This window comes from Petromyzon marinus, unplaced genomic scaffold, assembly GCF_048934315.1.
Source record: "Petromyzon marinus isolate PM22_M1 ecotype Great Lakes invasive population unplaced genomic scaffold, UKy_Petmar_22M1.pri1.0 PM_Scaffold_89, whole genome shotgun sequence".
Lineage (NCBI taxonomy): Eukaryota > Metazoa > Chordata > Hyperoartia > Petromyzontiformes > Petromyzontidae > Petromyzon > Petromyzon marinus.
Genome location: NW_027423698.1, coordinates 86,394 through 113,790, shown reverse-complemented (window position 1 = coordinate 113,790; position 27,397 = coordinate 86,394). Strand labels below are relative to the sequence as shown.

At 54.1% G+C, this 27,397-nt stretch overlaps 1 protein-coding gene across 2 annotated transcripts in view; it reads left to right on the top strand.

The window, feature by feature from the left end:
- Positions 1 to 13,790, top strand: part of LOC142923914 (heme A synthase COX15-like) — a 33,979-nt gene extending 20,189 nt beyond the window's left edge. For both annotated transcript variants that reach the window (XM_076064916.1, XM_076064915.1), the window contains exons 6-10: positions 5,123 to 5,282; positions 6,403 to 6,499; positions 7,735 to 7,889; positions 11,744 to 11,857; positions 12,867 to 13,790. In XM_076064916.1, coding sequence (XP_075921031.1) covers positions 5,123 to 5,282; positions 6,403 to 6,499; positions 7,735 to 7,889; positions 11,744 to 11,857; positions 12,867 to 12,998 — 658 coding nt within the window. In that variant the 3' untranslated portion in view covers positions 12,999 to 13,790. The remainder of the gene's footprint in view (positions 1 to 5,122; positions 5,283 to 6,402; positions 6,500 to 7,734; positions 7,890 to 11,743; positions 11,858 to 12,866) is intronic.
- The last annotated feature ends 13,607 nt before the right edge of the window (positions 13,791 to 27,397 follow it).

Here is a 27,397-nt window from a genome sequence, read left to right as displayed (position 1 = left end):
GAGTGAGTGAGTGGGTGGGTGAGTGAGTGGGTGGGTGGGTGGGTGAGTGAGTCAGTGGGTGGGTGGGTGGGTGAGTGGGTGGGTGAGTGGGTGGGTGCGTGAGTGGGTGGTTGAGTGAGTGGGTGGGTGAGTGAGTGAGTGGGTGAGTGAGTGAGTGGGTGAGTGGGTGAGTGAGTGAGTGAGTGAGTGGGTGGGTGGGTGGGTGAGTGAGTGAGTGGGTGAGTGAGTGAGTGGGTGAGTGGGTGAGTGAGTGAGTGAGTGGGTGGGTGGGTGAGTGGTTGGGTTAGTGAGTGAGTGGGTGAGTGAGTGGGTGAGTGAGTGAGTGAGTGGGTGGGTGGGTGGGTCAGTGAGTGAGTGAGTGGGTGAGTGAGTGAGTGGGTGGGTGAGTGAGTGGGTGAGTGAGTGGGTGGGTGAGAGTGGGTGGGTGAGTGAGTGGGTGAGTGAGTGAGTGGGTGGGTGGGTGAGTGAGTGGGTGGGTGGGTGAGTGGGTGAGTGAGTGAGTGAGTGGGTGGGTGGGTGGGTGAGTGGGTGAGTGAGTGAGTGGGTGAGTGAGTGAGTGGGTGAGTGAGTGAGTGAGTGGGTGAGTGAGTGACTGAGTGGGTGGGTGGGTGGGTGAGTAAGTGAGTGGATGGGTGGGTGAGTGAGTGAGTGAGTGGGTGGGTGGGTGAGTGGTTGGGTTAGTGAGTGAGTGAGTGAGTGGGTGAGTGAGTGAGTGGGTGGGTGAGTGAGTGAGTGGGTGGGTGGGTGGGTGAGTGAGTGAGTGAGTGGATGGGTGGGTGAGTGAGTGAGTGAGTGGGTGAGTGGGTGGGTGGGTGGGTGAGTGAGTGGGTGGCTAAACGGGGGCTCTGGACGGGTGCGAGGGGCTGGTAACCCCTCCACCTTCAATTAATTACCACTAAACCACGAGTTAAACTGAAATATGTAACTAATAAGCTTGTGCCGGAGGCCCCGGGGGGACAGGCGTCTATGACGTCTCCTGGCCAAACCTCAATTGGCGGAGCCAGGAGATTGAATATCTACCCTCGGGGCTCCTCCAGAAACAACGAAAAGCCACTACGGGTGGCCACGTGGAATGTTCGAACGCTGACTGCAGAGGAGAGGCTGCCACTCCTCTGTCGGGAGCTGGACCGGTACCGCCTGGATCTCTGTGGCATTCAGGAGGTCCGGTGGACCGGCTCTGGCTCCTGCCACCATGAGGGGTGGACAGTCCTCTACTAGGGGCAGCAGACTGCCAAACAACAGGGTGTGGGTCTTCTTTTGAACAAAAGAATGAAGGGGGCGTGGGAGCGTGGCGGTGAGGTGTGGGAAGCTGTAAGCCCCAGGCTACTTTGGGCTCGCCTTCCCATCAACCGGAGGCGAGGAGTGGTAGTCGTGGTTACTTATGCCCCCACTGAAGACGAACATCCGTGGAGGGATGCAGGCAAAGCCGATGAGTCAGATGCCTTCTATGACCTCCTGTCACAGGTGCTGGCTAAAGTGGCCCCTCGGGATAGTCATCTTGTTGGGTGACTTCAATGCCCGAGTTGGTCATGATGCTGGCACCTGGTCTGGAGTGATTGGAGGGCATGGGCCAGATCAGCTCAATAACAACAGTAGGAGGCTGCTAGATTTTTGTGCAGCCCATGGGCTTGTAATTACCAACACGCTGTTCCGGCATCGGCGCATCCACACAACATCATGGATGCATCCCGGGTCCAAGCAAGAACATCTGCTGGACTACATAGTGACGGACCAGCAGATGCGAGCCCATGTCCTTGACACCAGGACCTACTGTAGAGCTGATCTGCCCTCTTACCATCAACTAGTCATCTGTAAGATGCGCCTGCCATTCTTCCACTCCGGTGGTGGGTGTACACCCAGTACCCCATTCCAACCTAAAGTGGCCTGGTCTCAGTTATCTGATGAAAGTTGCAAGCGAGAATTTCATCATCGCTTGCGGCTGGGATTGGCATCGTCCCCGACTCCTCCTGATGTCGAGGGTAAATGGGCGAGGTTTAGGACTGTGACTCATGCAGCTGCAATGGCTGCTTTGGGTACGCGGTCCAGACCTCCCCAGACACCCTGGATGACAGAGGAGTTGTTCACGATGGTTGAGAAAAAGCGACAGGCCCACTGTCATCGGCTACAGAATCCCACGTCAGAGAATGAGGAGGCTTACCGCAGCCTTCGCTCGGAGGTTCGGAGAGCCGTGAGGCGCTGCAAGGATGGGTGGTGGTCGCGGGTTGCTGAGGAGATGGAGTCTGCCTCAGTGGCCCGTGATCACAAATCTCTATTTAACTCCATCAAAAAAGTAACCTGCAGCGCCACACCTATTACCATCATTAGGGGAAAAAACGGTGATCCAATTTCCGACCCCCAGGAACAGGTTCGCAGATTTGCTGAGCATTTCTGTGAGGTCCTGGGGGAGGGAAAATCCCTCAGCCAGGAAAACATCGTGGCACAAAGTGAGGATGACCCTGCTGAGGCTGCGGTGCCTCAAATATTGGAAGTCACCCCCTGTGAGTGGCTGGCTGAGGTGCCATCTGTTGAGGAAGCACTGAAGGTGATCCGGAGTCTGAGACCAGGAAAGGCAGCGGGCAGAGATGATCTCCCAAGCAAAATGCTGAGGGAGGGTGGCGTTTGTGCACATACTGCCCTATATGACATCATAACAACAGTCTGGACCACTGGACGGGTTCCGCAGGATTGGAAGGATGCCCTGGTGGTCCCCCTCTTTAAGAAGGGGGACCGCACAGACTGTAACAACTACAGGGGCATCTCACTCCTCAGTGTGCCGGGAAAGGTCCTGGCAAGGATTATTCAACATCGCCTCACCAGGCACGCTGAGGAGAGGCTTGCGGAGCCCCAATGCGGTTTCAGGAAAGGGCGGTCCTGCACAGATGCCATATTTTCTGTCCGTCTGCTACAGCAGAGGTGTAGGGAATTCCAACAAGACCTACATCTCTGCTTTATTGACCTGGTCAAGGCCTATGATACCATCAGTAGGCCTGGGCTCTGGGTTGTTCTTCGTGCTTTTGGAGTACCTGACCCTCTGCTTACGATCATTAAGGACCTTCATGATGGTGAGTGGGCCCGGGTAAAACTACGTGGCCGGGAGTCAGAGCCATTCCCTGTTAACATTGGGGTGCGACAGGGATGTCCTCTGGCTCCCACATTGTTTAACATCTATTTTGACCACGTAGTTCATGAAGCCTTCAATAGCTGTACCGGGGGAATCTCCATATGGTACAGATATAATGGGAGGCTGATCGACGCCCGGGTGCGGTCAAGGGATGGCTCCCTATTGCTCAACCACGTTATGTATGCTGATGATTTGGTAATAGCTGCACATTCGGAGGAGGAGTTGGAGACGCTGCTGCTGAGACTGGAGCGTGCCACTAAGAGGTGGGGCCTTACCATCAGCCCCACCAAAACTAAGCACCTGCCTGGGTATTTTGTACCATCGGACACTCCACTCGCACAACTCCCAATCGGTGATGGGGCAGTTGTGGAGAGAGTGGAGAGTTTCCCATACCTGGGCAGTGTGCTTATGACTGGCTCCAGTTTAACAGCAGAGGTCTCACTCCGAATCAGTCGAGCGGCAATATCTTTTCATCGGTTGCGTAACGCTGTGTGGAAGCTACCTGGTCTGTCGCTCCGCACTAAGCTTCAGGTCTTCTCGGCCACGGTCATTCCCTCCCTTCTCTACGCTTGCGAAATGTGGACCCCCCTAATGGAACATCTTCACCGATTAGAAACATTTAGGCTGGCCTGCCTACGATCCATCCTGGGTTTAACCAGACTGGATTGTGTGAGGAGCTCAAAAATCCTTGAAAGATCTGGGCAAGGTCCCATCGGTGAGTTCCTCCGGCAGGCAAGGCTGCGTTGGCTGGGCGATGTAACCCGCATGCCCAGCCACCGCATGCCGAAACAGCTTTTGTTCGGCCGGATCGAGGGGGCTAAGCGGGTGCGGCACGGGCTAGAGAAGAGATGGAGTGATGTGGTACAGGAGGACGTGGAGCTGAGTGGACTTGCCGATGACTGGTACCAGCAGTGTCAAGATCGGCCTCTGTGGAGGAGGCTCGTGAAGGATGCTACTGGGCAGTTGGAGGCAGTCGCCCTCCAACAACAACGGAGGGCGGAGGAGCGACGCTCAGAACAACGAGCGGAGCGCCGGGTGGCTAAAGCACAGCAGGTTGGCACAGTAGGGGGCACAGGTGGTGCATCAGCCAGTCATCTCAGTCAGTCGACCCGTGGCACCTGGGTCTGCCCCGTGACCTCCTGCCAGCAGGCGTTCGACACTTCACGTGGCCTCAAGGTGCACATAGCCTGGCACAAGCGTCGTGGTGACGTCACCGCCACTTAGTGGCGAATGGCGGTTGTTGTTGTTATGTATATATATGTGTGTATGTGTATATGTGTGTATATATGTGCGTGTATATGTGTGTATATATGTATATATGTTTATGTATATATGTGTGTGTGTATATATGTGTGTATATATGCGTGTGTATATGTGTGTATATATGTGTGTGTGTATATATGCGTGTGTATGTGTGTGTATATATGTATGTGTGTATATATGTATGTGTGTATATATGTGTGTGTATATATGTATGTGTGTATATATGTGTGTGTATGTATATATGTATATGTGCATGTATATATATGTGTGTATATGTGTATGTATATATGTGTGTGTATATATGTATGTATGTGTGTATATATGTCTGTGTATGTGTGTGTATATATGTGTGTATATATGTCTGTGTATGTGTGTATATATGTGTGTATACATGCATGTGTGTGTGTATATGTGTGTATATACGTGTGTATATATGTGTATGTGTATATATGTATGTGTGTTTATATGTATATGTGTGTATATATGTGTGTATGTTTGTGTATATATGTGTGTATATATGTGTATATATGTATGTGTGTATATATGTGTGTGTATATGTATATATGTATATACGTGTGTATATGTGTATATATGTATGTGTGTATATATGTGTGTGTATATGTGTGTATATGTATATATACGTGTGTATATATGTGTGTATATATGTGTGTGTGTATATATACGTGTATATATGTGTATGTATATATGTGTATGTATATGTGTGTGTGCGTAAACCAGGTACATGGTCAAGAGCGGCTTGCACGAGGTGGAGGGTGCCAGCCACGTGCCCAGAGTGAGTCAGTACCGCCTAGCGGCTCATCTAGGCACTGCCCTGATCCTCTACTCGGCCTCACTGTGGAACGGACTCAGCCTGCTGTTACCTCCTGCTGCTGAGAGGGTAGGTGGGTAGGTGGGTGGGTGAGTGGGTGGGTGGGTGGGTGAGTGGGTGAGTGGGTGGGTGGGTGGGTGAGTGAGTGGGTGGGTGAGTGGGTGGGTGGGTGAGTGAGTGGGTGGGTGGGTGAGTGAGTGGGTGAGTGAGTGGGTGAGTGGGTGGGTGAGTGGGTGAGTGAGTGGGTGGGTGGGTGAGTGAGTGAGTGAGTGGGTGGGTGAGTGGGTGTGTGGGTGGGTGTGTGGGTGGGTGGGTGAATGAGTGAGTGGGTGGGTGAGTGGGTGGGTGGGTGTGTGGGTGGGTGTGTGGGTGGGTGGGTGGGTGAGTGGGTGAGTGGGTGTGTGGGTGGGTGTGTGGGTGGGTGTGTGGGTGGGTGGGGTGGGTGAGTGGGTGGGTGAGTGGGTGGGTGTGTGGGTGGGTGTGTGGGTGGGTGGGTGAGTGGGTGGGTGAGTGGGTGTGTGGGTGGGTGAGTGAGTGAGTGGGTGAGTGAGTGAGTGAGTGGGTGGGTGAGTGAGTGAGTGGGTGAGTGAGTGAGTGGGTGAGTGAGATGGTGAGTAGGTGAGTGAGTAGGTGAGTGAGATGGTGAGTGAGTAGGTGAGTGAGTAGGTGAGTGAGTAGGTGAGTGAGTAGGTGAGTGAGTAGGTGAGTGAGTAGGTGAGTGAGATGGTGAGTAGGTGAGTGAGTAGGTGAGTGAGATGGTGAGTGAGTAGGTGAGTGAGTAGGTGAGTGAGTAGGTGAGTGAGTAGGTGAGTGAGATGGTGAGTGAGTAGGTGAGTGAGATGGTGAGTAGGTGAGTGAGATGGTGAGTAGGTGAGCGAGATGGTGAGTAGGTGAGTGAGTAGGTGAGTGAGTAGGTGAGTAGGTGAGTGAGTAGGTGAGCGAGTAGGTGAGCGAGATGGTGAGTAGGTGAGTGAGTAGGTGAGCGAGTAGGTGAGTGAGATGGTGAGTGAGATGGTGAGTAGGTGAGCGAGATGGTGAGTAGGTGAGTGAGTAGGTGAGTGAGTAGGTGAGTGAGATGGTGAGTGAGATGGTGAGTAGGTGAGATGGTGAGTGAGATGGTGAGTAGGTGAGTGAGATGGTGAGTGAGATGGTGAGTGTCTCCCCACCTCTCGGTGTGTGGCTACTACAGGCGGCCTCCGTTTCCATGGTGACCGTGCGGTCGCTCTCCCGGTTCCGCCTGTGTGCATTGGGCACAACCGGGCTGGTGTTCCTCACCGCTCTCTCCGGTAGCTGCTCACCACACACTCACCACACTCACCACACACTCACCACACTCACCACACTCAGCACACTCACCACTCACCACACTCACCACACACTCACCACACTCACCACTCACCACACTCACCACACACCACGCTGCTCACTACACTCACCACACTCACCACACACTCACCACACACCACGCTGCTCACTACACTCACCACTCACCACACTCACCACTCACCACACACTCACCACACACTCACCACACTCACCACTCACCACACTCACCACACACTCACCACACTCACCACTCACCAGACTCACCACACACTCACCACACTCACCACACACTCACCACACTCACCACACACTCACCACACTCACCACACACTCACCACACTCACCACACACTCACCACACTCACCACACACTCACCACACTCAGCACACTCACCACGCTGCTCACCACACACTCACCACACACTCACCACACACTCACCACACACTCACCACACTGCTCACCACACACTCACCACACTCACCACACACTCACCACACACTCACCACACACTCACCACTCACCACACTACTCACCACACACTCACCACACACTCACCACACACTCACCACACTCACCACACTCACCACACTCACCACACTCACCACACACTGACCACACACTCACCACACACTCACCACACACTCACCCCACACACATATACACATATATATGTGTATATGTGTGTGTAACACTGTATGTGTGTATATATATGTATGTGTAACACTGTGTGTGTATATGTATGTGGGGAGCGATAGTGTAGCGGTTAGCGCGCTGCGCTATGAACCTGGCGACCCGGGTTCGATTCCCGCTCACGACCAACACCAGTGACGATTATCTGAACCGGTCCCGGGCCTCCCCTAGGTCGACTCAGCCTCAAATGAGTACCTGGTGCGGTGTGTAAACATTGCCACTAGGGAGACAAAGGCGGTCGGGCGTGGTGCTGGCCACCCACCCCCTCGTGTACCGTTCCGGCCTTCATAGGTGCTCGCTAACAGCACTTGCCCCTACAGTCTGTTAAGGCTATATGGGGGATCTTTGTCTTTGTCTTTGTGTATATGTATATATATATGTATGTGTATATGTGTGTAACACTGTATGTGTGTATATGTATATATGTATATCTGTGTGTGTGTGTAACACTGTGTGTATATGTATATATGTGTATGTGTGTATCTGTGTGTGTGTGTGTGTGTAGGAGCGTTTGTGGCGGGCCTGGACGCAGGCCTTGTCTACAACTCGTACCCCAAGATGGCCGACCGCTGGGTACCCAGCGACTTGCTCGACCTGGATCCATGGTGGAGGAATCCCTTCGAGAATCCCACCACAGCACAGTTCAACCATCGCCTGCTGGTACCGCACCACACACACACGGACATACACACACACACACATACATGGACTTACACACATACACATACATGGACTTACACACACATACATGGACTTACACACATACACATACATGGACTTACACACACATACATGGACTTACACACATACATGGACTTACACACATACACAATGGACCTACACACACACACACATGCATGGACCTACACACACACATGGACTTACACACACATGGACCTACACACAAACATGGACCTACACACACACACATGGACCTACACACACATGGACCTACACACACACATGGACTTACACACACAAACATGGACCTACACACACACATGGACTTACACACACACATGGACCTACACACACATGGACCTACACACAAACATGGACCTACACACACACACATGGACCTCCACACATGGACTTACACACACACATGGACTTACACACACACATGGACCTACACACACATGGACCTACACACAAACATGGACCTACACACACACACATGGACCTACACACACATGGACCTACACACACACATGGACTTACACACACACATGGACCTACACACACATGGACCTACACACAAACATGGACCTACACACACACACATGGACCTCCACACATGGACTTACACACACACATGGACTTACACACACACATGGACCTACACACACACATGGACCTACACACACACACACATTGACCTACACACACACATACATGGACTTACACACACACATGGACCTACACACACATACATGGACTTACACACACACATGGACTTACACACACACATGGACCTACACACACACACACATTGACCTACACACACACACACATGGACTTACACACACACATGGACCTACACACACACATGGACCTACACACACACACACATTGACCTACACACACACACACATGGACTTACACACACACATGGACCTACACACACACATGGACCTACACACACACACACATTGACCTACACACACACACACATGGACTTACACACACACATGGACCTACACACACACATGGACCTACACTCACACACATTGACCTACACACACACACACATTGACCTACACACACACATACATGGACTTACACACACACATGGACCTACACACACATACATGGACTTACACACACACATGGACCTACACACACACACACATTGACCTACACACATACACATACATGGACTTACACACACACATGGACCTACACACACACACACACATTGACCTACACACACACACACGGACCTACTACACACACACACATTGACCTACACACATACACACACCTGGACTTACACACACACACACACATGGACCTATACACACACACATGGACCTACACACACACACATGGACCTACACACACATACATGGACCTACACACACACACACACATGGACTTACACACATACATGGACCTACACACACACACGGACCTACACACACACACACACATGGACCTACACACACACACATGGACTTACACACAAACACACATTGACCTACACACACACACACACGGACCTACTACACACACATGGACCTACACACACACACACACACATTGACCTACACACACACACATGGACCTACACACACACACATGGACCTACACACACACACACATGGACCTACACACACACGGACCTACACACACACACATAGACCTACACACACACACATGGACTTACACACACACACATGGGCTTACACACGCATCTCCCCATTGTCAGGATGGAACCCACGACCTCCTGTAGACCAGGCGAGGTAGTCAACATCTCCCCATTGTCAGGATGGAACCCACGACCTCCTGTAGACCAGGCGAGGTAGTCAACATCTCCCCATTGTCAGGATCGAACCCACGACCTCCTGTATACCAGGCGAGGTAGTCAACATCTCCCCATTGTCAGGATGGAACCCACGACCTCCTGTATACCAGGAGAGGTAGTCAACATCTCCCCATTGTCATGATCGATCCCACGACCTCCTGTAGACCAGGCGAGGTAGTCAACATCTCTCCATTGTCAGGATCGAACCCACGACCTCCTGTATACCAGGCGAGGTAGTCAACATCTCTCCATTGTCAAGATGGAACCCACGACCTCCTGTAGACCAGGCGAGGTAGTCAACATCTCCCCATTGTCAGGATCGAACCCACGACCTCCTGTAAACCAGGCGAGGTAGTCAACATCTCCCCATTTTCAGGATCGAACCCACGACCTCCTGTAGCCAGGCGAGGTAGTCAACATCTCCCCATTGTCAGGATGGAAACCACGACCTCCTGTGTACCAGGCGAGGTAGTCAACATCTCCCCATTGTCATGATCGATCCCACGACCTCCTGTAGACCAGGCGAGGTAGTCAACATCTCTCCATTGTCAGGATCGAACCCACGACCTCCTGTATACCAGGCGAGGTAGTCAACATCTCTCCATTGTCAAGATGGAACCCACGACCTCCTGTAGACCAGGCGAGGTAGTCAACATCTCCCCATTGTCAGGATCGAACCCACGACCTCCTGTATACCAGGCGAGGTAGTCAACATCTCCCCATTTTCAGGATCGAACCCACGACCTCCTGTAGCCAGGCGAGGTAGTCAACATCTCCCCATTGTCAGGATGGAAACCACGACCTCCTGTGTACCAGGCGAGGTAGTCAACATCTCCCCATTGTCAGGATGGAACCCACGACCTCCTGTACACCAGGCGAGGTAGTCAACATCTCTCCATTGTCAGGATGGAACCCACCACCTCCTGTATACCAGGCGAGGTAGTCAACATCTCCCCATTGTCAGGATGGAACCCACGACCTCCTGTGTACCAGGCTTACCAGGCGAGGTAGTTAACATCTCCCCATTGTCAGGATCGAACCCACGACCTCCTGTAGACCAGGCGAGGTAGTCAACATCTCCCCATTGTCAGGATCGAACCCACGACCTCCTGTAGACTAGGCGAGGTAGTCAACATCTCTCCATTGTCAGGATGGATCCCACGACCTCCTGTATACCACGCGAGGTAGTCAACATCTCCCCATTGTCAGAATCGAACCCACGACCTCCTGTAGACCAGGCGAGGTAGTCAACATCTCCCCATTGTCAGGATCGAACCCACGACCTCCTGTAGACCAGGCGAGGTAGTCAACATCTCTCCATTGTCAGGATGGAACCCACGACCTCCTGTATACCAGGAGAGGTAGTCAACATCTTCCCATTGTCAGGATCGAACCCACGACCTCCTGTATGCCAGGCTAGGTAGTCAACATCTCCCCATTGTCAGGATCGAACCCACGACCCTCTGTATACCAGGCGAGGTAGTCAACATCTCCCCATTGTCAGGATGGAACCCACGACCTCCTGTAGACCGGGCGAGGTAGTCAACATCTCCCCATTGTCAGGATCGAACCCACGACCTCCTGTACACCAGGCGAGGTAGTCAACATCTCCCCATTGTCAGGATGGAACCCACGACCTCCTGTATACCAGGCGAGGTAGTCAACATCTCCCCATTGTCAGGATGGAACCCACGACCTCCTGTATACCAGGCGAGGTAGTCAACATCTCCCCATTGTCAGGATGGAACCCACGACCTCCTGTATACCAGGCGAGGTAGTCAACATCTCCCCATTTTCATGATCGAACCCACGACCTCCTGTAGACCAGGCGAGGTAGTCAACATCTCCCCATTGTCAGGATGGAACCCACGACCTCCTGTGTACCAGGCGAGGTAGTCAACATCTCTCTAGCCACCACACACTGGGCCAAGGGAGACACAGGGGGGACTAGAGGCTACCTGGGGCACCTTTGCCTGTGTGTGAGCAGGGCACGCTCACGGTTGCCGTGGTGACGGCACTGTTCGTTGCCGGGCGACGCCTCCCGTTGCCACGGCGACCGCGACTCCTCCTCACCGGGGTGCTGGGCATGGTGGCAGTGCAGGTAAGTCGCTCACCAACTCACTCACCTACTCACCTACTCACTCACCTACTCACCTACTCACTCACCTACTCACTCACCTACTCACTCACCTACTCACCTAACTACTCACCTACTCACCTACTCACTCACCTACTCACCTAACTACTCACTCACCTACTCACTCACCTACTCACTCACTCACTCACCTACTCACTCACCTACTCACTCACCTACTCACCTACTCACTCACTCACCTACTCACTCACCTACTCACTCACCTACTCACTCACTCACTCACCTACTCACCTAACTACTCACTCACCTACTCACCTAACTACTCACCTACTCACCTACTCACTCACCTACTCACCCACTCACTCACCTACTCACCCACTCACTCACCCACTCACTCACCTACTCACTCACTCACTCACCTACTCACCCACTCACTCACCTACTCACTCACCTACTCACCTACTCACTCACCTACTCACCTACTCACTCACCTACTCACTCACCCACTCACTCACCTACTCACTCACCTACTCACTCACTCACTCACCTACTCACCTACTCACTCACTCACCTACTCACCCACTCACTCACCTACTCACTCACTCACCTACTCACTCACCTACTCACTCACTCACTCACCTACTCACCTACTCACCTACTCACTCACTCACCTACTCACTCACCTACTCACTCACTCACTCACCTACTCACCTAACTACTCACTCACTCACCTACTCACCTAACTACTCACTCACTCACCTACTCACTCACCTACTCACCTAACTACTCACCTACTCACCCACTCACTCACCTACTCACCTACTCACTCACCTACTCACTCACCTACTCACCTACTCACTCACCCACTCACCCACTCACTCACCCACTCACTCACTCACCCACTCACTCACCCACTCACTCACTCACCCACTCACCCACTCACTCACCCACTCACTCACCCACTCACTCACTCACCCACTCACCCACCCACCCACCCACTCACCCCTCTCCCCAGGTGTCTCTGGGCATCACGACCCTGCTGCTGTTCGTCCCCACAGCGCTGGCAGCCGCTCACCAATCCGGCTCCCTCGCGCTGCTCACCCTCACCCTGTGGCTCACCAAGGAGCTCAAGCGCTTGCCCAAGTGAGCGGATGGCTCACCACCCTCCGCTCACCCACTCACTCACCCACTCACTCACCCACTCACTCACCCACCCACTCACCCACTCACTCACCCACTCACTCACCCACCTACTCACCCACCCACTCACCTACTCACTCACTCACTCACCCACTCACTCACTCACCCACTCACTCACTCACCCACTCACTCACCCACTCACTCACTCACTCGCTCACCCACTCACTCACCCACTCACTCACCTACTCACCCACTGACTCACTCACCCACTCACCTACTCACCCACTCACTCACTCACCCACTCACTCACCCACTCACTCACCTACTCACTCACTCACCCACTCACTCACCCACTCACCTACTCACCCACTCACTCACTCACCAACTCACTCACCTACTCACTCACTCACCCACTCACTCACCCACTCACTCACCTACTCACCCACCTACTCACCCACCCACTCACCTACTCACCCACTCACTCACTCACTAACCCACCCACTCACTCACCCACTCACTCACTAACCCACTCACTCACTCACTCACCCACTCACTAACCCACCCACTCACCCACCCACCCACTCATCCACCCACCCACTCACCCACCCACCCACCCACTCACCCACCCACCCACTCACCCACCCACCCACCCACTCACCCACCCACCCACTCACCCACCCACCCACCCACTCACCCACGCACCCACTCACTCACCCACCCACGCACTCACTCACCCACATTCAGAATCACAATCTATATTCATTCTGGAGGGATAAATAAATATATTCTAAGCTCTTTTTATACTTGTTCAGTCAGAGGTCACTCACACACTGTGGTAGTTTATGGTGGTGAGGGTGGTGAGGGTGGTGAGGGTGGGTGAGGGTGGTGAGGGTGGTGAGGGTGGTGAGGGCGGTGAGGGTCGTGAGGGTGGGTGAGGGTGGTGAGGGTGGTGAGGGTGGGTGAGGGTGGTGAGGGTGGTGAGGGTGGGTGAGGGTGGTGAGGGTGGTGAGGGTGGTGAGGGCGGTGAGGGTGGGTGAGGGTGGTGAGGGTGGTGAGGGTTATGGTGGTGAGGGTTATGGTGGTGAGGGTTATGGTGGTGAGGGTGGTGAGGGTGGTGAGGGTTATGGTGGTGAGGGTTATGGTGGTGAGGGTTGGTGGTGAGGGTTATGGTGGTGAGGGTTATGGTGGTGAGGGTTATGGTGGTGAGGGTGGTGAGGGTTATGGTGGTGAGGGTTATGGTGGTAAGGGTTAGGGTGGTGAGGGTTAGGGTGGTGAGGGTGGTGAGGGTTATGGTGGTGAGGGTTATGGTGGTGAGGGTTGGTGGTGAGGGTTATGGTGGTGAGGGTTATGGTGGTGAGGGTTATGGTGGTGAGGGTTATGGTGGTGAGGGTTATGGTGGTGAGGGTTATGGTGGTGAGGGTTATGGTGGTGAGGGTTATGGTGGTGAGGGTTATGGTGGTGAGGGTTATGGTGGTGAGGGTTGGTGGTGAGGGTTATGGTGGTGAGGGTTATGGTGGTGAGGGTTATGGTGGTGAGGGTTATGGTGGTGAGGGTTATGGTGGTGAGGGTTATGGTGGTGAGGGTGGTGAGGGTTATGGTGGTGAGGGTTATGGTGGTGAGGGTTATGGTGGTGAGGGTTATGGTGGTGAGGGTTATGGTGTGAGGGTGGTGAGGGTGTGAGGGTGGTGAGGGTTGGTGGTGAGGGTTATGGTGGTGAGGGTTATGGTGGTGAGGGTTAGGCTGTGTGTGCCTGTAAATGATTAAACTCAACTCGGTCTACATCTGTCTCAGTAGTCTCTGTCTCTCTGTCTCTCTGTCTCTCTGTCTCAGTAGACTCTGTCTCTCTGTCTCAATCTCTGTCTCTCTGTCTCTGTCTCTGTGTCTCTGTCTCTCAGTCTCAGCCCACACAGGTCACACAGGTCACAAGTCACACAGGCTACACAGGCTGTCACAGGCTGGTACGCAGGAGGTCGTGGGTTCGATCCTCGCCCTGACCACGCCTGCTGCTGCTGTCTGTGTGGAGTGTGTGTGGAGTGTGTGTGGAGTGTGTGGAGTGTGTGTGGAGTGTGTGTGGAGTGTGTGTGGAGTGTGTGTGGAGTGTGTGTGGAGTGTGTGTGGAGTCTGTGTGGAGTGTGTGTGGAGTCTGTGTGGAGTCTGTGTGGAGTCTGTGTGGAGTGTGTGTGGAGTGTGTGTGGAGTCTGTGTGGAGTCTGTGTGGAGTCTGTGTGGAGTCTGTGTGGAGTCTGTGTGGAGTGTGTGTGGAGTGTGTGTGGAGTGTGTGTGGAGTGTGTGTGGAGTGTGTGTGGAGTGTGTGTGGAGTGTGTGTGGAGTGTGTGTGGAGTGTGTGTGGAGTGTGTGTGGAGTGGTGTGTGGAGTCTGTGTGGAGTGTGTGTGGAGTCTGTGTGGAGTCTGTGTGGAGTGTGTGTGGAGTGTGTGTGGAGTGTGTGTGGAGTGTGTGTGGAGTCTGTGTGGAGTGTGTGTGGAGTGTGTGTGGAGTGTGTGTGGAGTCTGTGTGGAGTCTGTGTGGAGTGTGTGTGGAGTGTGTGTGGAGTCTGTGTGGAGTCTGTGTGGAGTCTGTGTGGAGTCTGTGTGGAGTCTGTGTGGAGTGTGTGTGGAGTGTGTGTGGAGTCTGTGTGGAGTGTGTGTGGAGTCTGTGTGGAGTGTGTGTGGAGTCTGTGTGGAGTGTGTGTGGAGTCTGTGTGGAGTGTGTGTGGAGTCTGTGTGGAGTGTGTGTGGAGTCTGTGTGGAGTGTGTGTGGAGTGTGTGTGGAGTCTGTGTGGAGTCTGTGTGGAGTGTGTGTGGAGTGTGTGTGGAGTGTGTGTGGAGTCTGTGTGGAGTGTGTGTGGAGTGTGTGTGGAGTGTGTGTGGAGTGTGTGTGGAGTGTGTGTGGAGTGTGTGTGGAGTCTGTGTGGAGTGTGTGTGGAGTCTGTGTGGAGTCTGTGTGGAGTGTGTGTGGAGTCTGTGTGGAGTCTGTGTGGAGTGTGTGTGGAGTGTGTGTGGAGTGTGTGTGGAGTGTGTGTGGAGTCTGTGTGGAGTGTGTGTGGAGTGTGTGTGGAGTCTGTGTGGAGTGTGTGTGGAGTGTGTGTGGAGTCTGTGTGGAGTGTGTGTGGAGTCTGTGTGGAGTCTGTGTGGAGTGTGTGTGGAGTGTGTGTGGAGTGTGTGTGGAGTGTGTGTGGAGTGTGTGTGGAGTCTGTGTGGAGTGTGTGTGGAGTCTGTGTGGAGTGTGTGTGGAGTGTGTGTGGAGTCTGTGTGGAGTGTGTGTGGAGTGTGTGTGGAGTGTGTGTGGAGTGTGTGTGGAGTGTGTGTGGAGTCTGTGTGGAGTGTGTGTGGAGTGTGTGTGGAGTCTGTGTGGAGTGTGTGTGGAGTCTGTGTGGAGTCTGTGTGGAGTGTGTGTGGAGTCTGTGTGTGGAGTCTGTGTGGAGTCTGTGTGGAGTGTGTGTGGAGTGTGTGTGGAGTGTGTGTGGAGTCTGTGTGGAGTCTGTGTGGAGTGTGTGTGGAGTCTGTGTGGAGTGTGTGTGGAGTGTGTGTGGAGTGTGTGTGGAGTCTGTGTGGAGTGTGTGTGGAGTGTGTGTGGAGTCTGTGTGGAGTGTGTGTGGAGTCTGTGTGGAGTGTGTGTGGAGTGTGTGTGGAGTGTGTGTGGAGTGTGTGTGGAGTGTGTGTGCTGTCTGTGTGGAGTCTGTGTGGAGTCTGTGTGGAGTGTGTGTGGAGTGTGTGTGGAGTCTGTGTGGAGTGTGTGTGGAGTCTGTGTGGAGTCTGTGTGGAGTCTGTGTGGAGTCTGTGTGGAGTCTGTGTGGAGTCTGTGTAGAGTCTGTGTGGAGTCTGTGTGGAGTGTGTGTGGAGTGTGTGTGGAGTCTGTGTGGAGTGTGTGTAGAGTGTGTGTGGAGTCTGTGTGGAGTCTGTGTGGAGTCTGTGTGGAGTGTGTGTGGAGTCTGTGTGGAGTCTGTGTGGAGTCTGTGTGGAGTATGTGTGGAGTGTGTGTGGAGTGTGTGTGTGGAGTCTGTGTGGAGTCTGTGTGGAGTGTGTGTGGAGTGTGTGTGGAGTGTGTGTGGAGTGTGTGTGGAGTGTGTGTGGAGTGTGTGTGGAGTCTGTGTGGAGTGTGTGTGGAGTGTGTGTGGAGTCTGTGTGGAGTCTGTGTGGAGTGTGTGTGGAGTCTGTGTGGAGTGTGTGTGGAGTCTGTGTGGAGTGTGTGTGGAGTCTGTGTGGAGTCTGTGTGGAGTGTGTGTGGAGTCTGTGTGGAGTGTGTGTGGAGTGTGTGTGGAGTCTGTGTGGAGTGTGTGTGGAGTGTGTGTGGAGTGTGTGTGGAGTCTGTGTGGAGTGTGTGTGGAGTGTGTGTGGAGTGTGTGTGGAGTCTGTGTGGAGTGTGTGTGGAGTGTGTGTGGAGTGTGTGTGGAGTGTGTGTGGAGTGTGTGTGGAGTCTGTGTGGAGTCTGTGTGGAGTGTGTGTGGAGTGTGTGTGGAGTGTGTGTGGAGTGTGTGTGGAGTGTGTGTGGAGTGTGTGTGGAGTCTGTGTGGAGTCTGTGTGGAGTCTGTGTGGAGTGTGTGTGGAGTGTGTGTGGAGTCTGTGTGGAGTCTGTGTGGAGTGTGTGTGGAGTCTGTGTGGAGTGTGTGTGGAGTCTGTGTGGAGTCTGTGTGGAGTCTGTGTGGAGTGTGTGTGGAGTGTGTGTGGAGTGTGTGTGGAGTGTGTGTGGAGTGTGTGTGGAGTGTGTGTGGAGTGTGTGTGGAGTCTGTGTGGAGTCTGTGTGGAGTCTGTGTGGAGTGTGTGTGGAGTCTGTGTGGAGTGTGTGTGGAGTGTGTGTGGAGTGTGTGTGGAGTGTGTGTGGAGTGTGTGGAGTCTGTGTGGAGTCTGTGTGGAGTGTGTGTGGAGTCTGTGTCTCTCTCTCTCCCTGTGGTGGTGAGATGTTAACTACCTCGCCTGGTACGCAGGAGGTCGTGGGTTCCATCCCAACCCTGACACCACAGTGGCTAGGAGATGTTAACTACCTCGCCTGGTACGCAGGAGGTCGTGGGTTCGATCCCGGACCCTGACACCACAGTGGCTAGGAGATGTTAACTACCTCGCCTAGTACACAGGAGGTCGTGGGTTCCATCCCGGACCCTGACACCACAATGGCTAGGAGATGTTAACTACCTCGCCTAGTACGCAGGAGGTCGTGGGTTCGATCCTCGCCCTGACCACGCCTGCTGCTGCTGCTGTCTGTGTGGAGTCTGTGTGGAGTGTGTGTGGAGTCTGTGTGGAGTCTGTGTGGAGTGTGTGTGGAGTCTGTGTGGAGTGTGTGTGGAGTCTGTGTGGAGTGTGTGTGGAGTGTGTGTGGAGTCTGTGTGGAGTCTGTGTGGAGTCTGTGTGGAGTGTGTGTGGAGTCTGTGTGGAGTGTGTGTGGAGTCTGTGTGGAGTGTGTGTGGAGTGTGTGTGGAGTGTGTGTGGAGTCTGTGTGGAGTGTGTGTGGAGTGTGTGTGGAGTCTGTGTAGAGTCTGTGTGGAGTGTGTGTGGAGTGTGTGTGGAGTGTGTGTGGAGTGTGTGTGGAGTGTGTGTGGAGTCTGTGTGGAGTCTGTGTGGAGTGTGTGTGGAGTCTGTGTGGAGTCTGTGTGGAGTGTGTGTGGAGTGTGTGTGGAGTCTGTGTGGAGTGTGTGTGGAGTCTGTGTGGAGTCTGTGTGGAGTGTGTGTGGAGTGTGTGTGGAGTGTGTGTGGAGTCTGTGTGGAGTCTGTGTGGAGTGTGTGTGGAGTGTGTGTGGAGTCTGTGTGGAGTGTGTGTGGAGTGTGTGTGGAGTCTGTGTGGAGTGTGTGTGGAGTGTGTGTGGAGTGTGTGTGGAGTGTGTGTGGAGTCTGTGTGGAGTGTGTGTGGAGTCTGTGTGGAGTCTGTGTGGAGTGTGTGTGGAGTGTGTGTGGAGTCTGTGTGGAGTCTGTGTGGAGTCTGTGTGGAGTCTGTGTGGAGTCTGTGTGGAGTGTGTGTGGAGTGTGTGTGGAGTCTGTGTGGAGTGTGTGTGGAGTGTGTGTGGAGTGTGTGTGGAGTGTGTGTGGAGTGTGTGTGGAGTGTGTGTGGAGTGTGTGTGGAGTGTGTGTGGAGTGTGTGTGGAGTGTGTGTGGAGTCTGTGTGGAGTGTGTGTGGAGTGTGTGTGGAGTGTGTGTGGAGTGTGTGTGGAGTCTGTGTGGAGTGTGTGTGGAGTCTGTGTGGAGTGTGTGTGGAGTGTGTGTGGAGTCTGTGTGGAGTGTGTGTGGAGTGTGTGTGGAGTCTGTGTGGAGTGTGTGTGGAGTCTGTGTGGAGTCTGTGTGGAGTGTGTGTGGAGTGTGTGTGGAGTGTGTGTGGAGTGTGTGTGGAGTGTGTGTGGAGTGTGTGTGGAGTCTGTGTGGAGTGTGTGTGGAGTCTGTGTGGAGTCTGTGTGGAGTGTGTGTGGAGTGTGTGTGGAGTCTGTGTGGAGTCTGTGTGGAGTCTGTGTGGAGTCTGTGTGGAGTCTGTGTGGAGTGTGTGTGGAGTGTGTGTGGAGTGTGTGTGGAGTGTGTGTGGAGTGTGTGTGGAGTGTGTGTGGAGTGTGTGTGGAGTGTGTGTGTGGAGTGTGTCTGTGTGGAGTCTGTGTGGAGTGTGTGTGGAGTGTGTGTGGAGTCTGTGTGGAGTGTGTGTGGAGTCTGTGTGGAGTCTGTGTGGAGTGTGTGTGGAGTGTGTGTGGAGTGTGTGTGGAGTGTGTGTGGAGTCTGTGTGGAGTGTGTGTGGAGTGTGTGTGGAGTGTGTGTGGAGTCTGTGTGGAGTCTGTGTGGAGTGTGTGTGGAGTGTGTGTGGAGTCTGTGTGGAGTCTGTGTGGAGTCTGTGTGGAGTCTGTGTGGAGTCTGTGTGGAGTGTGTGTGGAGTGTGTGTGGAGTCTGTGTGGAGTGTGTGTGGAGTCTGTGTGGAGTGTGTGTGGAGTCTGTGTGGAGTGTGTGTGGAGTCTGTGTGGAGTGTGTGTGGAGTGTGTGTGGAGTCTGTGTGGAGTCTGTGTGGAGTGTGTGTGGAGTGTGTGTGGAGTGTGTGTGGAGTCTGTGTGGAGTGTGTGTGGAGTCTGTGTGGAGTCTGTGTGGAGTGTGTGTGGAGTGTGTGTGGAGTCTGTGTAGAGTGTGTGTGGAGTGTGTGTGGAGTGTGTGTGGAGTGTGTGTGGAGTCTGTGTGGAGTCTGTGTGGAGTGTGTGTGGAGTCTGTGTGGAGTGTGTGTGGAGTGTGTGTGGAGTCTGTGTGGAGTGTGTGTGGAGTCTGTGTAGAGTCTGTGTGGAGTCTGTGTGGAGTGTGTGTGGAGTCTGTGTGGGAGTCTGTGTGGAGTCTGTGTGGAGTGTGTGTGGAGTGTGTGTGGAGTGTGTGTGGAGTGTGTGTGGAGTCTGTGTGGAGTGTGTGTGGGAGTGTGTGTGGAGTGTGTGTGGAGTCTGTGTGGAGTCTGTGTGGAGTGTGTGTGGAGTCTGTGTGGAGTCTGTGTGGAGTGTGTGTGGAGTGTGTGTGGAGTGTGTGTGGAGTGTGTGTGGAGTGTGTGTGGAGTCTGTGTAGAGTCTGTGTGGAGTGTGTGTGGAGTGTGTGTGGAGTGTGTGTGGAGTCTGTGTGGAGTGTGTGTGGAGTCTGTGTGGAGTCTGTGTGGAGTGTGTGTGGAGTCTGTGTGGAGTGTGTGTGGAGTGTGTGTGGAGTCTGTGTGGAGTCTGTGTGGAGTGTGTGTGGAGTCTGTGTGGAGTGTGTGTGGAGTCTGTGTGGAGTCTGTGTGGAGTGTGTGTGGAGTCTGTGTGGAGTGTGTGTGGAGTGTGTGTGGAGTCTGTGTGGAGTGTGTGTGGAGTGTGTGTGGAGTCTGTGTGGAGTCTGTGTGGAGTGTGTGTGGAGTGTGTGTGGAGTGTGTGTGGAGTCTGTGTGGAGTGTGTGTGGAGTCTGTGTGGAGTGTGTGTGGAGTGTGTGTGGAGTCTGTGTGGAGTGTGTGTGGAGTCTGTGTAGAGTCTGTGTGGAGTCTGTGTGGAGTGTGTGTGGAGTCTGTGTGGAGTGTGTGTGGAGTGTGTGTGGAGTGTGTGTGGAGTGTGTGTGGAGTGTGTGTGGAGTCTGTGTGGAGTCTGTGTGGAGTCTGTGTGGAGTGTGTGTGGAGTGTGTGTGGAGTCTGTGTGGAGTCTGTGTGGAGTGTGTGTGGAGTCTGTGTGGAGTGTGTGTGGAGTCTGTGTGGAGTCTGTGTGGAGTGTGTGTGGAGTGTGTGTGGAGTGTGTGTGGAGTGTGTGTGGAGTGTGTGTGGAGTGTGTGTGGAGTGTGTGTGGAGTGTGTGTGGAGTCTGTGTGGAGTCTGTGTGGAGTGTGTGTGGAGTCTGTGTGGAGTGTGTGTGGAGTCTGTGTGGAGTCTGTGTGGAGTCTGTGTGGAGTGTGTGTGGAGTGTGTGTGGAGTGTGTGTGGAGTGTGTGTGGAGTGTGTGTGGAGTGTGTGTGGAGTGTGTGTGGAGTGTGTGTGCTGTCTGTGTGGAGTCTGTGTGGAGTGTGTGTGGAGTGTGTGTGGAGTGTGTGTGGAGTGTGTGTGGAGTGTGTGTGGAGTGTGTGTGGAGTGTGTGTGGAGTGTGTGTGGAGTGTGTGTGGAGTCTGTGTGGAGTGTGTGTGGAGTGTGTGTGGAGTGTGTGTGGAGTGTGTGTGGAGTGTGTGTGGAGTCTGTGTGGAGTCTGTGTGGAGTCTGTGTGGAGTGTGTGTGGAGTCTGTGTGGAGTGTGTGTGGAGTGTGTGTGGAGTGTGTGTGGAGTGTGTGTGGAGTGTGTGGAGTCTGTGTGGAGTCTGTGTGGAGTGTGTGTGGAGTCTGTGTCTCTCTCTCTCCCTGTGGTGGTGAGATGTTAACTACCTCGCCTGGTACGCAGGAGGTCGTGGGTTCCATCCCAACCCTGACACCACAGTGGCTAGGAGATGTTAACTACCTCGCCTGGTACGCAGGAGGTCGTGGGTTCGATCCCGGACCCTGACACCACAGTGGCTAGGAGATGTTAACTACCTCGCCTAGTACACAGGAGGTCGTGGGTTCCATCCCGGACCCTGACACCACAATGGCTAGGAGATGTTAACTACCTCGCCTAGTACGCAGGAGGTCGTGGGTTCGATCCTCGCCCTGACCACGCCTGCTGCTGCTGCTGTCTGTGTGGAGTCTGTGTGGAGTGTGTGTGGAGTCTGTGTGGAGTCTGTGTGGAGTGTGTGTGGAGTCTGTGTGGAGTGTGTGTGGAGTCTGTGTGGAGTGTGTGTGGAGTGTGTGTGGAGTCTGTGTGGAGTCTGTGTGGAGTCTGTGTGGAGTGTGTGTGGAGTCTGTGTGGAGTGTGTGTGGAGTCTGTGTGGAGTGTGTGTGGAGTGTGTGTGGAGTGTGTGTGGAGTCTGTGTGGAGTGTGTGTGGAGTGTGTGTGGAGTCTGTGTGGAGTGTGTGTGGAGTGTGTGTGGAGTCTGTGTGGAGTGTGTGTGGAGTCTGTGTGGAGTGTGTGTGGAGTGTGTGTGGAGTGTGTGTGGAGTGTGTGTGGAGTCTGTGTGGAGTGTGTGTGGAGTGTGTGTGGAGTGTGTGTGGAGTGTGTGTGGAGTCTGTGTGGAGTCTGTGTGGAGTCTGTGTGGAGTGTGTGTGGAGTCTGTGTGGAGTCTGTGTGGAGTGTGTGTGGAGTGTGTGTGGAGTCTGTGTGGAGTGTGTGTGGAGTCTGTGTGGAGTCTGTGTGGAGTGTGTGTGGAGTCTGTGTGGAGTCTGTGTGGAGTGTGTGTGGAGTGTGTGTGGAGTCTGTGTGGAGTGTGTGTGGAGTGTGTGTGGAGTCTGTGTGGAGTATGTGTGGAGTGTGTGTGGAGTGTGTGTGGAGTCTGTGTGGAGTGTGTGTGGAGTCTGTGTGGAGTCTGTGTGGAGTGTGTGTGGAGTGTGTGTGGAGTCTGTGTGCTGTCTGTGTGGAGTGTGTGTGGAGTGTGTGTGGAGTCTGTGTGGAGTGTGTGTGGAGTGTGTGTGGAGTCTGTGTGGAGTGTGTGTGGAGTCTGTGTGGAGTCTGTGTGGAGTGTGTGTGGAGTGTGTGTGGAGTCTGTGTGCTGTCTGTGTGGAGTGTGTGTGGAGTGTGTGTGGAGTCTGTGTGGAGTGTGTGTGGAGTGTGTGTGGAGTCTGTGTGGAGTGTGTGTGGAGTGTGTGTGGAGTCTGTGTGGAGTCTGTGTGGAGTGTGTGTGGAGTGTGTGTAGAGTGTGTGTGGAGTCTGTGTGGAGTGTGTGTGGAGTGTGTGTGGAGTCTGTGTGGAGTCTGTGTGGAGTGTGTGTGGAGTGTGTGTGGAGTCTGTGTGGAGTGTGTGTGGAGTGTGTGTGGAGTGTGTGTGGAGTCTGTGTGGAGTGTGTGTGGAGTGTGTGTGGAGTGTGTGTGGAGTGTGTGTGGAGTGTGTGTGGAGTGTGTGTGGAGTGTGTGTGGAGTCTGTGTGGAGTGTGTGTGGAGTGTGTGTGGAGTCTGTGTGGAGTCTGTGTGGAGTCTGTGTGGAGTGTGTGTGGAGTCTGTGTGGAGTCTGTGTGGAGTCTGTGTGGAGTGTGTGTGGAGTCTGTGTGGAGTGTGTGTGGAGTCTGTGTGGAGTGTGTGTGGAGTGTGTGTGGAGTGTGTGTGGAGTCTGTGTGGAGTGTGTGTGGAGTCTGTGTGGAGTCTGTGTAGAGTCTGTGTGGAGTGTGTGTGGAGTGTGTGTGGAGTCTGTGTGGAGTGTGTGTGGAGTGTGTGTGGAGTGTGTGTGGAGTCTGTGTGGAGTGTGTGTGGAGTGTGTGTGGAGTCTGTGTGGAGTCTGTGTGGAGTCTGTGTGGAGTGTGTGTGGAGTCTGTGTGGAGTGTGTGTGGAGTGTGTGTGGAGTGTGTGTGGAGTCTGTGTGGAGTCTGTGTGGAGTCTGTGTGGAGTGTGTGTGGAGTGTGTGTGGAGTGTGTGTGGAGTCTGTGTGGAGTGTGTGTGGAGTCTGTGTGGAGTCTGTGTGGAGTGTGTGTGGAGTCTGTGTGGAGTGTGTGTGGAGTGTGTGTGGAGTCTGTGTGGAGTGTGTGTGGAGTGTGTGTGGAGTGTGTGTGGAGTCTGTGTGGAGTCTGTGTGGAGTCTGTGTGGAGTGTGTGTGGAGTCTGTGTGGAGTGTGTGTGGAGTGTGTGTGGAGTGTGTGTGGAGTGTGTGTGGAGTGTGTGTGGAGTGTGTGTGGAGTCTGTGTGGAGTGTGTGTGGAGTGTGTGTGGAGTGTGTGTGGAGTCTGTGTGGAGTCTGTGTGGAGTCTGTGTGGAGTGTGTGTGGAGTGTGTGTGGAGTGTGTGTGGAGTCTGTGTGGAGTCTGTGTGGAGTGTGTGTGGAGTGTGTGTGGAGTGTGTGTGGAGTCTGTGTAGAGTCTGTGTGGAGTCTGTGTGGAGTGTGTGTGGAGTGTGTGTGGAGTCTGTGTGGAGTGTGTGTGGAGTCTGTGTGGAGTCTGTGTGGAGTCTGTGTCTCTCTCTCCCCGTGGTGGTCGCTCCGTGGATTTGTCTCCGGGACCTCCTCCGGCTTTCCCCTCCACATTCAGAATCGGCATCGGGCACCATCACGCGTTTAGAGTCGTTTAGAGACTGGCTGGGGCTCTATAGGTGTATATGCATCTCTATGGGACCCATACAGAACCATAGAGACTCATACAAAGACACAGAGACCCACGTAGAACCAGAGTCCCATAGAGACCCACAGAGACGCATACAGAACCATAGAGACTCATGCAAACCCACAGAGACACAGAGACCCACGTAGAACCAGAGTCCCATATAGACCCATAGAGACCCACAGAGACACAGAGACCGACGTAGAACCATAGAGACCCACAGAGACCCACAGAGACCCATAGAGACCCGTAGAGATCCAGAGTCCCATATAGACCCACAGAGACACAGAGACCGACGTAGAACCATAGAGACCCACAGAGACCCACAAAGACCCACAGAGACCGACAGAGACCCACAGAGACCCACACAGACCCACAGAGACCCATATAGACCCACAGAGACCCACAGAGACCCACAGAGACCCACAGAGACCCACAGAGACCGACAGAGACCCACAGAGACCCACAGAGACCCACAGAGACCCACAGAGTCCCATAGAGACCCACAGAGACCCACAGAGAACCATAGAGACCCACAGAGACCCACAGAGACTCATAGAGACCCACAGAGACCCACAGAGTCCCATAGAGATCCACAGAGACCCACAGAGACCCATAGAGACCCACAGAGACCCACAGAGACTCATAGAGACCCACAGAGACCCATAGAGACCCACAGAGACCCACAGAGACCCACAGAGACTCATAGAGACCCACAGAGACCCATAGAGACCCACAGAGACCCACAGAGACTCATAGAGACCCACAGAGACCCACAGAGTCCCATAGAGATCCACAGAGACCCACAGAGACCCATAGAGACCCACAGAGACCCACAGAGACTCATAGAGACCCACAGAGACCCATAGAGACCCACAGAGACCCACAGAGAACCATAGAGACCCACAGAGACCCACAGAGATCCACACAGACCCACAGATTGATTGAGTGAGTGGGTGAGTGAGTGGGTGAGTGAGTGGGTGAGCGTGTGGGTGAGTGAGTGAGTGAGTGGATGAGTGAGTGGGTGAGTGAGTGGGTGAGTGAGTGGGTGTGTGGATGAGTTAGTGGGCAAGTCAGTGGGTGAGTGGGTGGGTGAGTGAGTAGGTGAGTGAGTAGGTGAGTGAGTGGGTGGGTGGGTGAGTGAGTGGGTGGGTGAGGATGTGAGTGGGTGAGTGAGTGGGTGAGTGAGTGGGTGAGTGAGTGGGTGAGTGAGTGGGTGGGTGAGTGAGTGGGTGAGTGAGTGAGTGAGTGGGTGAGTGAGTGGGTGAGTAAGTAGGTGAGTGAGTGGGTGAGTGAGTAGGTGAGTGAGTGGGTGAGTAGGTGAGTGAGTGGGTGAGTGAGTAGATGAGTGAGTGGGTGAGTAGGTGAGTGTGTGGGTGAGTGAGTAGGTTAGTGGGTGAATGAATGGGTGAGTGGGTGAGTGAGTGGGTGAGTGAGTGAGTGTGTGGATGAGTTAGTGGGCAAGTCAGTGGGTGAGTGGGTGGGTGAGTGAGTAGGTGAGTGAGTAGGTGAGTGAGTGGGTGGGTGAGTGGGTGAGTGAGTGGGTGGGTGAGTGGGTGAGTAGGTGAGTGAGTGGGTGAGTGGGTGAGTGAGTAGGTGAGTGAGTGGGTGGGTGAGTGGGTGGGTGAGTGGGTGAGTGAGTGGGTGGGTGAGTGGGTGAGTAGGTGAGTGAGTGGGTGAGTAGGTGAGTGAGTGGGTGGGTGGGTGAATGAGTGGGTGAGTGAGTGGGTGAGTGGGTGAGTGAGTGGGTGAGTGCGAGTGGGTGGGTGAGTGAGTGGCTGAGTGAGTGAGTGGGTGGGTAGGTGAGTGGGTGGGTGAGTGAGTGAGTGGGTGGGTGAGTGGGTGGGTGAGTGGGTGAGTGAGTGACTGGGTGAGTGAGTGGGTTAGTGAGTGGGTGAGTGGGTGGGTGAATGAGTGAGTGGCTGAGTGCGAGTGGGTGAGTGAGTGGGTGAGTGAGTGGGTGAGTGGCTGAGTGAGTGGGTGGGTGGGTGAGTGGGTGGGTGAGTGAGTGAGTGGGTGAGTGTGAGAGTGGGTGCATGAGTGTGTGAGTGTGAGAGTGAGTGGGTGGGTGAGTGGGTGAGTGGGTGGGTGAGTGGGTGGGTGAGTGGGTGAGTGAGTGACTGGGTGAGTGAGTGGGTGAGTGAGTAGGTGAGTGGGTGAGTAAGTGAGTAAGTGGGTGAGTGAGTAGGTGAGTGAATGGGTAGGTGAGTGGGTGAGTGAGTGGGTGGGTGAGTGGGTGAGTAGGCGAGAGAGTGGGTGAGTAGGTGAGTGAGTGAGTGAGTGGGTGAGTGGGTTGGAGAGTAGGTGAGTGAGTGGGTGATTGAGTGGGTGAGTGAGTGGGTGAGTGGGTGAGTAAGTGAGCGGGTGAGTGAGTGAGTGGGTGAGTGGGTAAGTGAGTGGGTGAGTGAGTGAGTAGGTGAGTGAGTGGGTGAGTAAGTGGGTGGGTGAGTGAGTGGGTGGGTGAGGATGTGAGTGAGTGGGTGAGTGAGTGGGTGAGTGAGTGAGTGGGTGGGTGAGTGAGTGGGTGAGTGAGTGGGTGAGTAAGTAGGTGAGTGAGTGGGTGAGTGAGTAGGTGAGTGAGTGGGTGAGTAGGTGAGTGAGTGGGTGAGTGAGTAGGTTAGTGGGTGAATGAATGGGTGAGTGGGTGAGTGAGTATGTGAGTGAGTGGGTGAGTAAGTGGGTGAGTGAGTGGGTGAGTGAGTAGGTGAGTGAGGGGATGAGTGAGTGAGTGTGTGGATGAGTTAGTGGGCGAGTCAATGGTTGAGTGGGTGGGTGAGTGAGTAGGTGAGTGAGTGGGTGGGTGAGTGGGTGAGTGAGTGGGTGGGTGAGTGGGTGAGTGAGTGGGTGAGTGGGTGAGTGAGTAGGTGAGTGAGTGAGTGGGTGAGTGAGT